General features: G+C 32.4%; 1 protein-coding gene and 1 long non-coding RNA gene across 28 annotated transcripts in view; both read right to left on the bottom strand.

The window, feature by feature from the left end:
• The window catches only part of LOC100249452 (putative disease resistance protein At3g14460), a 31,004-nt gene extending 24,281 nt beyond the window's left edge, over positions 1–6,723 (bottom strand). Inside the window, exons 1-4 of one of the 12 annotated variants that reach the window (XR_009467272.1) lie at positions 2,724–6,723; positions 900–1,224; positions 301–369; positions 75–157 (exon numbers count right to left, since the gene is read on the bottom strand). Coding sequence is in view for 1 of the 12 variants with exons in the window: in XM_059741455.1 (XP_059597438.1) it covers positions 2,755–6,723 (3,969 nt within the window). In the remaining 11 variants the exon portion in view is untranslated. Of the gene's footprint in view, positions 1–74; positions 1,225–2,723 lie in introns of all 12 variants that reach the window. The other 11 variants (XR_009467273.1, XR_009467267.1, XR_009467270.1 and 8 more) reach the window with 11 other exon arrangements.
• Positions 6,724–9,526: 2,803 nt separating this feature from the next.
• LOC100853465 (uncharacterized) lies at positions 9,527–14,272 on the bottom strand. 16 transcript variants are annotated; one of them, XR_009467256.1, is made up of 9 exons: positions 14,024–14,266; positions 13,783–13,879; positions 13,620–13,662; positions 13,279–13,474; positions 13,181–13,202; positions 12,872–13,002; positions 11,501–11,864; positions 10,013–10,110; positions 9,527–9,922 (listed from the first exon to the last, which is right to left on the bottom strand). It is a non-coding gene; the product is annotated as an uncharacterized LOC100853465 (long non-coding RNA). The 16 variants fall into 16 exon arrangements; XR_009467258.1 differs by lacking the exon at positions 13,181–13,202 and having other exon boundaries at positions 11,501–11,704; positions 11,775–12,776; XR_009467250.1 differs by lacking the exon at positions 13,181–13,202 and having other exon boundaries at positions 11,501–11,704; positions 11,775–11,864; positions 13,279–13,392.
• Positions 14,273–18,079: the final 3,807 nt, after the last annotated feature.

Here is an 18,079-nt window from a genome sequence, read left to right as displayed (position 1 = left end):
ACAATATAACATCAAAATTGGGACAAAAACATGTGTAGCAACTACATAACAAAGATTTGTGTCAATCTGCTCACCTTTTAAAGGTGGTCCACTGGGTTAGTGCAAAATAGACTAACTTTTTCTTTATAGGGGCCCTCAATCAGTGTTGGCTGCTGAACTAGAAGAGAGTTCAGATAACTAAAAAATTCTATAAATTCAATACCATAAAATACCTCACATAAAAATGTTGCTTTTGGAATTGTAGTTTTCCAAATGTTCCCAAATTTAAAAATACATTGGCATAAAGTTATTGATGTTTACCTCATATTTTTTTCCATGGTCATATCAAACATTGTTCACATAGTAAGTCTTCTATGCTGATCCTTGTTACTTAATATGAGACACAGAAAAGAAAAAGTAGTGATCAATTTATTTTGATATCAAAGGGAGCAAAGCCATAACATGTATATTACATATGTAGCCAACTAAGTACATATTATGATGTGGGTAAGATTCAATACATATTTCAATAACCATGAATTACCTAAAAATGTATCCACGTGTTCTTATAGGGGATAAACACACAAGTAGCTAGGAGTCATCTCTGCCCATTTCGAAAGGTAAATTGATGGTGTCATGAAAATATGATAACTGGCTTCTTTAAAATATGAATTACCATGGATCAATCTTTCTTTACTCTTCTTTACTTCATTAGAAAATTCTTTTTTTTTTAAAAAAAAAGATAGGGCAGAGCATGCTGCATAACCAAATTCCCAATAAGAAGGCTAGAAAATGAGTTATGGAGACATGCAACTATAGAGATTGTTAGAAATTTTGAAACATGAGTACTTGGCCAGCTACTTTATGAATTGGAACATAACTTTTTTAAAGAAAATAAGTCTAAGCATAAAACAAATTACCTGACGGTATATTGATCACTATTTTTGGAGTTGAGAGAGGGCAATTTCATATATACAAGATCATGGGATTATGTTCCCTCTAGAACTCAATTTTGCTTGTCAATAGCCCGTGTACCACATTCCTCTCTGCTCCCCTTTCATCTGCTTGGCAATCGGGCAATTGAAAAAATTTCATCTTTAAAATCTATATCCAAGAAAGAATACCCATATAGGCAACAATTTGGACAACCTCCCCTCTTCATCAAGCAATACAATGGTTGTTAAATCCACAAATCCCACTACCATGACTACTGGTGTCTATGCTGCAAATGTCATCAGAAATTGCCTGCACGATAGACCAAGAAGAAGCATTTGTTTTTAAAACCAGAAGCTTCTATATATAAGTAAAGCATCTTATATAAAGAGTATAGATTTACCTTATCTATTTAAAAATCACATTTTCAAAAATTTTAAAATTTGAGAGAATAAGAATCTATTTGGTGAAGTTTTTAAAAATAATTTTATGTTTTTAAAAATTGAAAACAGTTTTAAAAAATTAATAACACTGTTTGGTTATTCTTCTCAATTTCCTTTTTAAAAACAAAATAAAATAAAGAACAACTTTTAAAGAACAAGTAAAAGTTATTTTTATCCATTTTTAAAAATAATAGAAAAACATATGCACTCTATTATTTCTCTTCTACATAGAATTATTATTTTTCAATTTTTTTGGTTAAGTAAATTAACTCCAAATTAAACAAAATTTAATGTGTTGTATTTGTTAACAAGTCTATTAATTTTTAAAAATAATTTAAAACTTAAATAATAAACTCATTAATACCATAAATTTATTAATATAATAAAATATCTTTTTTTCTAACAAATAATAAAATAGTATAATTTCTACTAAAAATATAATTTATGATTTTATTATAATATTACTATTTATGTTTTACTAAAAACTATATATATATTTTAATTTATTTGTAATTACAAAATTATTTTCATTTTCAATAAGAATTCAATTAAATTTAATTAATTAATATTATATAAATTGAATTAAAAATATTTTTACAAAATTATAATAATTTAAAAGAAAAAAACAATTGATCCGAACAAGTTTTTTTTTTTTAAATCCTTCTATAATAATAACTTACCAAATATCCTTAATTTTATAAAACATTAAAAAAAACCTTTTTTGATTCTTTAACATTAAAAAAGTTTCTAAAAAAAAACATAAGAAATCATGTTCAAACAACAAATTTTAAAAAATTAATCAAAGTATTTAATTGACTTGTATTAAAAATGAATATTAAAATTATTTTTATATTATAGAAATTTTTGTTTCACTATAATAAAAATATTGTTTCATAATTAAAAACAAAATTATTTATCTTTAATTAATATATAATTGTATATTTAATTTTTATTTTTTAATAAGACTTAACATGAATTTGATTTCATATTATTATAAATTAATTTTATAAAATAAAAGTAATACATTGTTTTTAAAAAATAATACAAATTCTTTCATCTTATTGTTTTTTGTTTTTTAAAAAATATTTTTTAAAATATCTTGCCAAACATTCTGGTTTTTTTAAAAAAAATTTTGCCCTAAATTTTTTTTGATACCTTGATTGTTTTAAACAGTTTTTAAAATTATTAATTTTTCAATGTAAGCCTTTAAGAGTTAAAATACAAAAGTTACTGTCACTTAATTTTAGGCTTAACAATGTAGGAGATTTAAGTGGAGGCAAGGAATTAAGCAGATATATTCTTGAGATTAGAAATTTGGGTGGAACATCAATTTTGTAAAGAAATTAAGTTTAAGCACACAACAATTACCTGCCCATGTGTTGGTGCACTGCCACTCCCATTAAAATAGCACCCAATCGATCACTATTTTTGGAATGTGAGATATATAACGCCATTCTTGCCCTTTCTCGAATTGGAGCCGTTGTTCCAGCAAAGGACACGATCCGACATCCAGAGAACAGAGGGAGTCTGGCAGTCTCTCTTTTGTCAAGTATTGGAGCTTAGGGCAACGGACGATACTTAAGGTTTCAAGAGTGGTGAGGTGGTGAAGACCCGCTTCTGTCAAGGATTGGAGCCTTCTGCACGACCAGATTTCTAATTTCTTGAGAGAGATAAGGCGTTGAAGAACAGATCCTGTCGAGAATTGGAGCTCAGGGCAGTTCTCGATCCATAATTCTCGAAGAGAGGTGAGTTGTTGAAGCCCCTTGTTGTCAAGAGACTTGAGATTTGGAAGACCCCAGATTGAAAGATGAGTTAGAGAAGAGGGCAGCAGACACTCCTTGGGAAATAATTCCACGCCTTCACATCCACCTCCGATTGTGAAATGAGTAAGAGAGGTCAGTCTTTGCAAATCCCAGTCCACCTGTGACGTGAGTTGGTTGCAGCGCCATATTGCAAGTTCCCGTAGGTTGGAAGGCAAACCCTCCCTGTGCAACAACAATTCTGGACAATCCGCTAAACACAGTTTCTGCAGAGATGAATGGGTGTGCGCCAGCAATTTGAGATTGGAGCAATTCCAAATATCATGGTACATCGAGTCAAGAGCAGGCAGTTGGATGTATACAAGATTAAGGCACCGATGGATCTTCAAATTACGAAGAGATGTGGGATCCCCCTCTGAAATCGAGATGCAGAGCTCCTCAAGCCCCTTAAGACCATTTATTTCGAAATCAGTCAACCTGGGGAAGATGTCCAATACTGAGAAGGACAACAAGAGAGAATCACAGGTACCGCCATTGATTGATAGATTTTCGAGAACCGGGTGATGGCATCTGAACAACTTAGGTAGAAGAAGGTCCAATTTGGTACAATCAGAGATTGATAACGATTTCAATGTAGTGGGTAAGCCAACTTTGTTTGGGGATCTGTAAAAAGAGCAATCACAAATTTCCAAACTGTACATGTTGGTTTGCAGGATTTCCTCCTCTAGTAGAGACTCCACATAATCACATTTTCTAATGTAGAGATAGTGGGGTACCAGTGGAAGTTGCTTCAACTGAGAGACGTCTGAAATTTCAATTTTTGAAGTTTGACTAGCTGTGAACCCACAAGTTTGCCTTTTCAACTGCAATTCACGGGCAGCAAGAACGTTGAGTGTAGGCACAAGCAGCTGTGGGCAATTTCGAAGGTTAAGTTCCTTCAATAAAGGAAGGTGCATTGGTAATTCCCCAGTGAGTTTTGGACAGTTACTTATAGAAAGCTCCTGGAAACGAGGGAATTCTCCATGTTTGCCTCCACAACATAACCATTTCTCCCAATTGGACATAGAGGAAAATGATAGAGTTTGCAGGGATGGGAAGGAGGGATGAAGCGAGGAAGAAGAATTCCCATAAAACTCACTACCCACCCTCACTACTCCATTCATTCCAAAGATCTTTATATGTTCAAGACAAGGTAGCTGCCCCAGTGGCGGCAATGTTGAGCAATTCCTACAATTCGAAAGCTGAAGGGATACGAGATTTGAAAATGATCCGTCTCCAAGCCAATCTGGAAATGTTAGACCAGGATACCCTCCAATGGACAACTTTTTTAAATTTGGATGAGGTGTTAGCCTGTTGAGAATATCATCTTGTATAGCATCATGACTAATCCCCCGACTCCAATTCAAGGATAACTCATCAAGGTATTTCTTATCCTTCATTTTCGCCTGCAATGCATCCTCAACACCCACCACATTCTCCATTTTTGAAATTTCAAGTCTTCCTCGAATCTCTGAAAGCTTCCACAATTCTCCAAATCTGAATCCACTTTCTTTGCCCACAGTAAAATTAGATAATTTCTGCAAACTTTTTAATTGACCTATATCATTTGGCATTTCTTCCAATGAATTAGACCCACTAATATCAAGATAGCGCAAATTAATCAACTTCCCCATTTTTGAAGGCAATTCAAGAAGAGAATCACAATTACTCAGCATCATCGTTTGCAAATTGCACAAACAACATATTGATTCAGGTAATCTTTTAATCCATGTTGTAGAGAGATCCAAGTAACGCAACTGTTTTAAATTGTGTATTGAATCAGGCACATCTCTTATGCAGTATGCACGCAATGACAACACCCGCAAAGATTTAAATTTTGGTAATATATTGTGTAAAACTCTTGTACTCAACAAATAAGGAGGCCATGATGTCTTCACCTCTAAGATTGTTCTGAGATGTTTGGCTTCACCAACAGGCTCAAAAGTTTCAAACACAGCTCCCCGGTCATCGTCACTTTCAAAGTGGAAAAAATGGCGAGCCTTATCAGATATTTTTGGCAGCTTACAATCTTCCAATCGAATGCAAAATTCTTGGGAGATATGTTGAGCCAAGTCATGTATCAGATCATGCATTACAAAGCATGATTTTTCTCCTCTAATACATTTTTGAAAAAACGACTTTGCTAAAAGTTCATTTAAATATGAATCACCTACCTCTTCCATTCTTCTGTTACTTTGTCCTGAGTGTAAAAACCCTTCTGCCATCCATAATAGAATCAGCTTCTCTTTGTGGAATTCATAGTCCTTGGGAAAATTTGAACAGTAAGCAAAACAACGCTTCACAGGAGGAGAGAGATGCTGATAACTCAATCTAAGAGACGGAAGAATTTCATGATCAGTTTGGGAATGCCACGTTTCGCTATTCAAAATATCTTCCCATTCTCCTTTTTCGGCCTTGTAGTACAAGAGGCTCCCGAGTGCTTTAACAGCCAAAGGCAATCCTTGGCACTTGTCCACAATCTTTCTTCCTATGGGCTCAAGCTGTGGATAAGCGCTGGAGTCTCCATTTGGAAATGCAAGTTTTGTAAATATGGACCAACTATCTTCAGGGCTTAATGTCCCCAAATGATGAGTAGGGACTGCTCGCATGATTTTTGCAGCAGTTTCACTGCGACTAGTCACAACAATCTTGCTTCCCTCTGCTGCAGTGAGGAGTGGATTTCGTAGGCCTACCCAATCATCAGACTTCATATCCCAGACGTCGTCCAGAACAAGAAGAAATTTCTTGTTACCTACTCTCTCTTTGAGTTTAAGCTGAAGCAAATTTAGGGTGTCATCAGGTTTAGTTTCAGAACCGATTTCCTTGAGAATTGATTTTGTCACCTCCTCGATGAGAAAAATCTGAGTGGAAACACAGACCCATGCTTTCAAGTGGAAGTGTTGCTTGACCGTGTCATGGTTATAGAGAAGCTGAGCGAGTGTGGTCTTGCCGTTGCCGCCGATGCCCACTATGGACATCACATCTATGTTGTTGCCTGTTGCATTTTCCTTATCAGAAAGCAACCACTTCACCATCTCCTCTTTGATTCCATCCCTGCCCACCACAGAGGACTCATCCACCAAAGAAGTGGTTGGTGGCCTTGGTGACAGTTTATCGCCCTCACCTTCTTTCAGCCCAAGCTTCTCTTTTTCTTCAGCAATATCTTCAAGCTTAGCAATCATCTCCTTCACCCTGGACTCCATGCTTTGATTGGCAAATGGAGCCTTAACCCTGGTAGAGAACTTGTTCCACACCTGATAAATTCCACCAGGTTGGGAGTCAGCAGCTTCAATCTCGCACCGCAAGGCTTCGGTAGCGATCTCGTCCAACAGGTCCTCCGCATGATACACAGCATCCTTAACCTGGACCAGCCAGTCTTTGACTAGTGGGTCTGAAAATTGCTTCATCTCCGCATCATTGAGCGCTTTGTGGACAACCAGCAATTTCCTCTTCAATTTGTTGAGGAGTTCATGGCTAAGCTTCTGTCCCCGGATGAAGTTCATCAACTCCGGAGAAGTCAACCTGTCGAATAGAACTTGAAGTGAAGCGGATAGGAGTGCGTCGGCCATATCTGTTGACTGTTGCTTTGCAAATCAAAGGAACTCAGCGATTCAGTTCAGGAAAAAACGAAGGTAAAGCAGATGCAGAATCACACCACCAAACTGTAGTGGACTGGTTTGAACACGAGATCCAAAAATAATGGAAAAATAAAGAAGGCCACAGAGAGGCACATGGGGCTGCACCAAACACCAAGGGATGCACATGGTCTGTCACCCTCGAGCATAAAACTCATGTTATGTTTATTAATGACTCTTATCTTTTTCAAATCCATATATAATTTTATCTATAACTTCATGCATGTTTTTTTCAATTGTTAGTATTGATTTTTTATTTTTTTGTTTTTAATATATTGGTGAATCAATTGGTGGAGTTGGGGCAGATCTTTTGACATTGATCTAGGTCTTCAATTTTTTCTAGATTTGCTCTTTAGAATATTGTATTTTATTTACCATTGCAAAATAATTATTCAAGCTCTTAACTTGAAAATATTAAAATTATTTTTAACAATTAGCATTTTTGTTAAAAAAAATAACTCGGTAGTTTATGAATTAAAGTATGAAAATTGTCATTTTCTATGTTTTCATAATGATGTAATTGTGAAACTCCTAACCCCCCAAAAAAAAAAAAAAGGAGAAAAGAAATTTCACCTTAATTGGCTTTTGTCAAAGGCATATATACCTTTTACTCGCATTAGTTCTATACCTACTTGGATATCCTTGGTTTTGTACAACCGATAATGAATTTCATTCAATTTGATCGATTTTGTAGTTCTTTAGTCGATTTTAATCATAATAAAAGATTGTCTATATTTGAATGTTTATGTAAATTCAACTGAATTAAGAATTTTTATATGACAAAAATAAATCTTAATTAAATAACCTTATTATTGCCTTCTCTAGCTATAGCAGTCATAAAACTTCTCATAATTACATCATCACCACCTTCACTTTCCAATCTTGAAGCCACCTTGCAAGATTCCTTAACAACATCATTATTCAATTCAAAAAAATTTCACATAAATTAAATATATAAAAAAAAAAAATCATTTTTCTCAATTTTTATTTTTTTTCTTTTCTGAGCATTTGTCAAGCAAATAAAAAATAGGCTAAATAACTTGAAAATAAATTGAATAATAAACCAAAGGATGGATTGGTAAGATTATTTAGTATTGTTTAATCATAATAAACAAAAGAGCATTGCAAAGATTATTATAAGATGCCTACTTAAATCAATAATATCCTCCTCACTTCCTTCCATATACACGAGATTCAAAAAATAAAAAAATAGAATAAGCCATGCGCATGAGATTCATTTAGTTTTATCGAGAGAGTTGTGCCTCTCATGTACACACACACGCCAGATTAAATTGAAAGATGAAATAAGTCATAGAAGGCTCATGGGGCTGCTTAAAGCCTCACAGAGAGAGAGAGAGAGAGAGAGAGAGAGAGAGAGAGAGAGAGAGAGAGAGAGAGAGAGAGAGAGAGAGAGAGAGAGAGAGAGAGAGAGAGAGAGAGAGAGAGAGAGAGAGAGAGAGAGAGAGAGAGAGATGGTTTTTTTTCTTTTCTTTACTTTTGTGAAAAAACAATCATTTATGCTATGTTTGGTTGGTTCATAGAAAGTTTGAAGGAAGATCGTAAGACAAAAAAAAAAAAAAAAAAACATTGCAAAGAAAAAAAATGATTTAAAATTAATAAATTCATTTTACATATATATTAATTCTTTGATATAAGATTAAATAATTTAAAAATATATAATTTTCTTAATCATTTTAATTACATTTGACTTTTTTTCATATATTTTTTTCCATATTTTATATGATATAATAAAAAATGATAAAATCATTTTTCTTAACATTTTCTTCTTTTCTTGATAATTTTCAGGAACTAAATATAAATTTATATTAAAAGTAATCCTTTATATTAAAGTCATACTTGGTTCTCATAAAGTGTTCCAAAAAAAAATGTTAAAAAAAAATTAATTTTCTCCTGTTTGATTTTACTATTAAGAATATGAAAGAAAGTCAAATATAATTAAAATTAGTAAAAAAATTTATATATTTTCAAGTTATTTAATTTTTATATAAAAGAGTTAAATAAGTAAAATGAGTTTAAAATATGATATAAAAACAATTTATTGACTTTTCACATCTAATTATCTTATCCTTCATTTGTAATACTAGAAGTATCAAAGAAATGAAAAAAAGGAAACCTACATGAGAATTTAAAATCATATGTTTGAATGAGAGTGAAATCTCAAATACTAAATTACATATATTTTTATTAATGAAGAAAAATGAGAAATAATATTTTTTTTAAAAAGGATCTAAATTTTTTCCCTTTACTTTTTTTACATGTCACAAACATGGTTCTCTTAGTTTCTAATCTTTCCTAATTCATCAAAGAATAAATCCCCATAGTCAATGACACAAGTACTGCAGACATGGCAATGAGAATTCTGCTAATGAGAAGCTAGCACCAAAAGATTTAGGTCTTCTCTTATGACCCATAACCATGACATTCATCTCAATGATCATCTCTATGAAGACAAAAATTCCTCGTCACAATACCTAAGAAATGCCAAAACAGGAACAAAACTTCCTACCAAACTTCAAGCCCATCTGCCTACCTTTAAAAGGTGGTCCACTGGGTCAATGCAAAATAGACCAGCTTTTATTACAGAGACTCCCAATCAATGAATGCAGGCTGCTAAACCAAAATATAAAACAATAAGATGTTTTTAGGTTATTGAGAACATGAACCAAAACAAAGAAAACTTTTTTGTTTTAGTGAAAAATAAGACATTGAAAGGATATGCAGTCATAAAACTTGCAATTTTGTATATTGCAGAGTTAAATCTCCACTTTTAATACACTGGAAAGGGAATAGCAGCAAGAAAAGACCAAAGCAATTAAAATTTCTTACTGCCAAAGCACAATACATCCCTACTTTACTCCATGCTTGTATAAGAGAACATAGACCCAGAAAGTGACAAAAACCTAAGCATCCATGGTTTTCCATAGTTATCAAGTGGTTCACTTGGTTTAGGCATACTGCCAAATAAAAACAGAGCATGACCTTGCCAGTACCATTAGAATATGGCAACTATCTGCATCCAAAATGTGAGCACTTAGGTTCAATCCTCCTCGACTCCTCTTCAATATTTGTTTCAAACTTGAAGCTTCACGAAAAAAGAAAATCCCTAACACACCTGCCATCGTTAAAAAAATTAGCATCAACAAGCAGACATAAGATTCCTTGCACCTAACATTGACATGGACTCAAATTATCCAAAACTAACCTAAATTCATGGAGATGAATGCCAATCAAGCAAAGCACGTGCCTGTGTGATGTTTGGTCAGTCATCTGGAGAAGCTTGGAGCACGCCCATGATTAGATCTGTCACATGAGCTGTATTTTGGTAATTCTGGAATGCGGTATTTTCTATTTAAGATAATAGATGGTGAGAAACATATAGTCAGATGAATAATAAAACACATACTCTAGTATTCTACTGATTGATTCACCCATTCACTAATCATTAAAAAGTCTAGAAATATAGAAGCTTAAATTTTCGAATTTATGGACATAGTAAATAAGCTCATAATCATCATTTCTATACAAAATCAGGAAGTTCAATGAGGAAGTTGCACTCAACCGCCTTAAGATAATAAGGACATCAGAATAGAAAACAAAGCTACAAAAAGTCTTAAAGCCAAGATCAATTTAATTATAGTATTCTTCTTGGGAGTTGCATGGTATAAACCTTCGTTAAGACATGGACTCTAATTTTCTTTTCAAAGAAACAGCTAACATCCTGATCGGATAAACAATGAGAGCCAATGCCCAGGGCCACTAACAGGAATGTAGGCATGGAAACAACAATTCTGCTAATGAGAAGCAGCACAAGAAGACCGTCACCTTCAGGATCCATGTCATTGATCCAAATGATCAACTCAGCAACAGTTAAAAAAAAAAAAAGTATACAAAAATTCATAGTCACAGTCGAGATCTAAGAAATGCCCATAAAAGAACATAACCACATCAAAATTAGGACAAAACAAGTACAACTACCTAATAATAAAAAAATTGACCAAAATACTTCATGTAAACAAATAAAAAAAGTTGACCAATTCAGTATCATAAAATACTTCATATAAAATTTTTGCTTTTAAAATCGTAGTTTGCTAAATGATCCTAGTTGGTTGATATGGAACACATGGAGAAGAAAAGAAAAAACAAAAAGTATTGAGTAATTTAGTTTGATAAAAATTAAAAAGAAAATGGAAATTTATTCGGAGAAGTAGCATCAATTACCCATGGAATAAGTGCCTGCAGATGTCTCCCAAAGAATCTTAATTCATTCGTAAAGCTACAATATTGACTACAAACTAACCAAAAAGATCAAAAACTTTAAATTCATGCAAATTAATTTATAATAAAACAAAAAGAAGAGAAATTCATTCTCATATACAAATTCTAAAAGGAAGAGTGACAAGAAAAGATTAACTAATAAAAACTCCAAAGGGGTGTGGTGGTATAGAAACTTCGACCTTCCTCATTGTTGGCCTAATTACAGCCTCAAAGATGATTAAAGAGCCATTGCTCATGTGATTAAAATATGATAACTAGCTTTGTTAAAATGTGAATTACCAAGAATCAATCTTCCTTTACTCATCTAGAGATGCGTAAATTCTAGAGATTGTCAGAAATTCTGAAAAGTACTTGACAGCTACTTTATGAATTGGAACATAAAGTTTCTGAATAAAATAAGCATAGAATTAATTACCTGACTGTATATTGGTGCGGTACCACTTTCATTAAAATATCACACCATTGATCACTATTTTTGGAGGTGAGAGCAAGCAATTGCATATATATGAGATCAGGGTACCCTCTGATTTGCAAGTAACGTCAATAGCCTGTCCGATATGAAGTTCATAATTATATGAACTCTATTGCATTCTCTGCTTCCCCTTCATCAGCTTGGCAACTAGGCATTTGAAAAAATTTGGTCTTTAAAATCTGGATCCAAGAAAGAATAACCATACAGGCACACACACCTGGACAGCCTCCCCTCTTCATCAAACAATTCAATAGCTGTTAAATCCATGGCCGCTGGTGCCTATGCTGCACATGTCATCAGGAATTGCCTGCACAACAGACCAAGAAGAAGCATTTGAGTGCTTATATGATCTAGCAGCTCCATCAGAATCAAGTGTTGCCCTGTAGTAATAGTCACTCCTTAAGTCTCTTATGCTTAAGTCTCTCCCCATGTGCAGGTAGGTATCTGGGTCTGATTGTTACTCAACCCAACCAAGCATGGGCATCCATACTTGATACTTTTCAGGTTGGTCAAATTGAAATGAGTTACATATAATGCTCATCTCCCGTATCGTTTTTGAAGCTAGTTCGGCTAGACTAATAGACAAATAAGCCCTCAAAATAAACTTGCCCAGGTTGAGAACAGACCTTATATTGAGATAGTCCACAACCAACTCTGCTCTTAATATATAAGAAATAATGAAAAATAAATAGTCAAACAAATAATAAAATGCATAACCTAATATCCTATTGATTGATTCACCCAGTTTTTAACCATTAGAAAGTCTGGAAATATAGAAGAGTGACTTTTCGAATTCATGAGGATGGTGAATAAGCTTAGAATCATCATTTCTACACAAAGTCAGTTGGTTCGATGAGGGAATTACACTCTTAACTACTTTAAGATAATACAACAACATCAAAAATAGAAAATTGAACTACAAAAGGTCTTAAATTAAGATCAATTTAGACATAATATACTTCTTGGGAGTTTCACGGTATAAACCTTTGTAAAGAATTAGACTCTCCTTCTTTAAGACTATGGACCCAAGACTCATACTCACTGATAGAAGTGCAGGCATGCCAATGAGAATTCTGCTAATGAGAACCTAGCATAAGAATATTAATGTCTTCTCCTGTGATCCAGAACTATAGTCCGAAATGGGATCCATGACATTGATGTCAATGATCATCTCCATGACAACAGAAAATATACAGAAATTCCTAGTCATAGTCAAGACCTAAGAAAAGCCAAAACAAGAACAACGAAACATTAAAATTGGGACAAAAACAAGTGCATAAGCTTCCTAATGAACATTTAAGTCTATTAGCTTACCTTTAAAAAGTGGACCACTTAGTTAGCACGCAATAGACCAGCTTTTGTTACGACTCCCAATCAATGCAGGTTGCTATTATCATAACCGAACTTTGTTCCTCATAAGCAGTCTTTTATGCTGATACTGGTAACTTAATATGGAACATGTACAAAAAAGAAAAGAAATAACAAAAAGTAGTAATTAATTTCGTTTGATATTGAATGGAGTAAAGTCACAACATGTGCATATGCAAGTATATTATCCTAAAAACCACTTGCAAAAGGCACCAAGTACCCAACTAATATCAGACTTGAATAACCATGAATTACCTAAAACTGTATCCACATGTTCCTGCATGAGATAGATACACAGATAGTTTCAACTTTGCTCATTTGGAAAGATCAATTAAAGCTACAATGCAAATTACCTGGGATGAATTTTCCTTTGTTGGAGAACTTCTCAAATCAAACAAATAGAGTTTGTTGCTTGCTCAAATCTTCAACAACTGGACCAGCCAAAGACTTGTGTAGATGTACAATTCCTAAAGAGTGTTGAGCATATTAGGAGCCTTTGAATTCTGAAAGGAGGTCAAGACCTTAACAATGTAGAAGGTTTAAGTAATTCTGTTATCAAACATGGTAAAATTGATTAAACAAAACCTTGAACAGTGAGGTATTTTCTTCTAAAAAAGATGAGTCCACCATTGTGTGGACTATTGAGAATATAAAAAATACGACATCAGAATTATAAGTAACTAAAATTACCTACCAATAAGCAGCTAGCTAGAATAAATCCATGGTTTTCTCCATGCCTGTATTAGAGAAATGACAAAGAAAGTGAGGAAAAAAAATCAAAGCATTCATGTTTTTCGACAGTAATTAAGTGGTTCACTTGGGTTATGCATACTGCCAAAGCATGAAAATATGAGTACCATTAAAATATGATCTGAACTGTCTGTGTCAAAATGTCAGCACCTAGGTTGAATCCTCATCTACGGCTTTTCAATAACATTTGTCCTAGGGTTGAAGCTTCAAGAAGAAGAAATCTTAAATCAAATAAATGGAGCTAAGGAATTATGCAGATATATTCTTGAGATTAGAAATTTGGATGGCTACATCAGGAATTGGAACATAAATTTTCTAACAAAATAAGTTCAAGCACAAAGCAATTACCTGCCGATATGTTGGTGCAGTGCCATTTTCATTAAAATAGCACATCATCGATCACTATTTTTGGAATGTGAGATATAAAACGCCATTCTTGCCCTTTCTCAAATTGGCACTGTTGTTCCAGTGAAGGACACTTGAGGACATACAGATAAGAGAGGGAGTTTGGCCGTCTCTCTTTTGTCAAGTATTGGAGCTTAGGGCACTTGTAGAGATCTAAGGTTTCAAGAGTGGTGAGGTGGTGAAGACCCGCTTAATAAAAATTAATAAAATAAATGAATTTATTATATCTGGAATATGTATATATGTCTTATCTTAGGATTAATATATATTAAATATCCATTAATAGAAAACCCATTTTTTCTCTTTCCACAATCTAATCCTAATACGAAAAATCTTGAAATATTATTGGTTTTCTAGCTTTCTTTTAATTTCTCTAAAATTTTTCATTAAGTAAATAAATTTGGAATCAAACTATACCTCATAGGTAAAATTTATTAATTTTTAAAATTAATTTCAAACTCAAAAACCAATTTAATTAGTACTAAAAAGTCAAAAACACAATAATATTATAAATTCATAGGTCAAAATTTATTTAAAATAACTTGGTTAGCTTCTTCTTCACATATAACCTATTTTTATAAATTTTTTTCATGAAGCAAATAAACTTCAAATTAATCGAGACTTGATGTGTTGAATTCATTAATGAGTTTAATAATTTTTAAAAATAATTTAAAACTTAAATAATTATGTAATTAATACCATCAATTTATAAATAAAAATTGGTTTCAAATGACTCTATTTTTTTTTATTTTCTATGTAAAATTATTATTTTCTTATTTTTTTGTTTCTATTATGCAAATGGACTCCAAATTAAACAAGACTTAATGTCATATTTTTATCAATGAGTCTAGTAATTTTTAAAAATAACTTAAAACTTAAATAGTGAACCAATTACTATTAAAAATTTATGGACAAAAATTGATTTAGAATAATTTTATTTATTCTTTTTCTTTACATAATCATTATTGTCCGATTTTTTAAACAAATAAACTTTAAATTAAACAAGACTTAATACATCGGATTCATTAATAAGTTTAAAAAATTTTAAAAATAATTTAAAATTCATATAATAAACTCATTAATATAAGAAATTTATGAATTAAAAATGATTCATAATGACTATTATTTGTATTTTTGGTTTTATTTTAAAAATAATTTTTTAAAAATAAGCGTTAGAAGACATGTTCAAACGGACCCTTAGCTTTTAAAAAACAATGCAATTATGCATTTTACAATCTTTTCTAAAGGTAATTACAAATTGTTTTAGTTGTTTTTCCACCTTTCAACCCAAAAAATTGTTGAAAATATAAATAAAAAAAAATATTGTGATATTCAACTATTTCACTTGAAGTTACCCAAATATGAAAATAAGGATTGAAGGGTGCAATCATGCAACCCAATGGCATTGATTTAACATAGGTTTTGTCCAATTTACAACCATATATATTAGTGCAATCACTAATAAAAACTCATTTTAATGATCAAGATAAGTCATTCTTCTAATTATGAGGTAGTATGCTACAATTTTAGATTGATTGTTCAAGTTTATGAATTGGTTGTAAACAATCCATCAACTTACAATAAACTTATGACTTGGATCTTTCGTATAACTTTTTATACACTAAAATCTTATACAATGCAAGTGATGTAAACCCGAGTGTTCAAATAAATATTAATGTAAATAATGGCAGAATAATGGAAATAGAAATCATAATATTATATATATATTTATGAAATTTCACTTAGTTAAATCATGTTATATTTTTAAAGGCTTTGATTTTTTTAATTGGATCTTGGGCTTTTAGGATTTGATCTTGGGTTTTAGTTGTTTCATTCGATGTTAGGCATTTATAATTTTATTTGGGAACAATTCATTTGATCGAGGCTTCAATTTTTTGATGTGGGCTATAGGCTGTGATTATTTCGGGCTTTGGGTTTTTGTGATTTGGGCTAGTTTTGATCATTTAATTTGTTGTTTTGGGCTTTGGTTTGGATTGATATTTGATTAGGCTTTGGGTATTGGATTTGTTGTTTCTTAATTTGGAAATAATATTTGACATTGGCTTTTGGGCTTCGCTTTTAATATGTAGTTTTGACCTTGGTTAATTCCTATTTGAGCCCCTGGTCGGATTATTTCATTTTGGCCTATTGATTTGTTGACTTGGACTTTGTGTTTGTGCTTGTTTGTGATTTAGGCTTGGTCTATTGTTCTGGGGTTTTAGTTTGATTGTGGGCATTTGTGTATTACTTTGGGCTTGGCCTTTATAATTGTTTTGAATTTATTTATGGTATGGGCTTGGTTGTTTGATTTTGACCTTCTATATACTCTATTTGACCTGGGCTTAGGGCTTTCATTTAGTTTATTTGAGCTTGGTTAATTTGATTTGGATTTGGGCCTGTTATAACTTGTAAACTATTTAGGCTTGCTTTTCTTTTATTGAACAGAATCAACAAAAGTAAGGTGTATATTTTTTTAAACAAGCAGAATACGCGCATTCAAAGTTTTGAAAAATAGTTTTGAAAAATTAATTTTAATCTTTTTTATGTATATAAATATTTTCCAAAAATAACTTTATGATATATATTTCTTCAAGCAATCATAAACGAAAAAAAAAAAAAACAAATGAAAATAACCGAAAACAACTCATATATTTTTTCAAAAAACACCTAAACCGGCTTGCTTTTTTTTTTTTTTTTTTATCAAACAGTTTTCCTATTTTCTTGTTCTTAAATATAGATAAACAAAAGTGGTTCATTGTGACCCTATCATTTGTCTTTTGTTTTTTAATTTTAAAATAGGTTTTAAAAACAAGTAGAAAAATATGATGAAACGAACCCTTATCTTTTAAAAAATAAGGCAATTCAAAATACATTTTAAAAGGCAAATTATAAATTTCTTTAGTTGTTTTCTCATCTTTGAATCGAGAAAATTTGTTTGTACGATCTTTCCATCTAATTAGTCCCTTGAAATATTTGTCCCCTTTTTCAGTATTATCAATATATTTATGACTATTTGAATGAAAATATAAGAAAATATCATAAATATTCTCATGAAACTCCTTGATAGCAATTATTTCACTTATCAGTGAAAATAAAGTTACCCAAATATAAAAAAGGATCGAAGGATGCAACCCAATGGCATTCATCGAGATGGCAAAGTTTGATACAATTTGCAAATACTTCTATATATACTCATCTTATCTTATATTTCATTGAATATAAGATAAGATAAATTAATGGATATTTATCATATAGTATCCCTACCAAAAATGTCCCCTCCTTTATTTGAACTCATGGTAGGTGAAAGAATGTATTTTCGTGCAAATGATAACAAGGCAATGATTCGAGATCATGAATAGAAAGAAATTCCAAAAGCGCTACACAGTAACCTTCCTCATGGTTGGCCTTAGAGCTGAATCCTCCTGAATGCACCAAATGGACACCATCACTAGCCTCTCCAACCTCTTCATATCATTCATAATTTGCATCCTCATCATCTTCCACCAACTTCTCCAACTTCCTTTGCACAAACAGTTCATAATCTCGATCCATTAGAGCTTCCTCTCCGTCTTCCATATGAAAGAGGAAATCTTCTTCTAACACATTGTCTCTATAAATGGCTACTTTGCATAAGCAATCCTCTTTACATGACTCTTTATACTTCTCCTGCTCAACCAATTTGTGTTGTTTAATTCTTTCAACTCCACTTCATCCTTCGCTTTCTTCACTTTCTTCGCTTCATCTTCATCTGCTTGGCAACTCCACTTCACTCTCACTCTCAAGAACAAAGTTACCGAGCATGGCAGCATGAGTAACCCCTTTAACAGCCGACTAAGTTCTCCAAAGCTCATATCCTCATTTGTCAGCGAGTTTGAACTCCCCATTTTTGGTGAGTTCAATTTTTGTACCCTTCTGCCACTTCTTTATCTGCATACCAAATTATTGTTTGGTAATTCATGTTCGCTAATTGCATATAGAACATAATTAGCCCTTTTAAAA

Source organism: Vitis vinifera, chromosome 13, assembly GCF_030704535.1.
Source record: "Vitis vinifera cultivar Pinot Noir 40024 chromosome 13, ASM3070453v1".
Classification (NCBI taxonomy): domain Eukaryota; kingdom Viridiplantae; phylum Streptophyta; class Magnoliopsida; order Vitales; family Vitaceae; genus Vitis; species Vitis vinifera.
The sequence above is the reverse complement of the archived record's forward strand: the minus strand, read 5'-3'. Positions and strand labels throughout refer to the sequence as shown.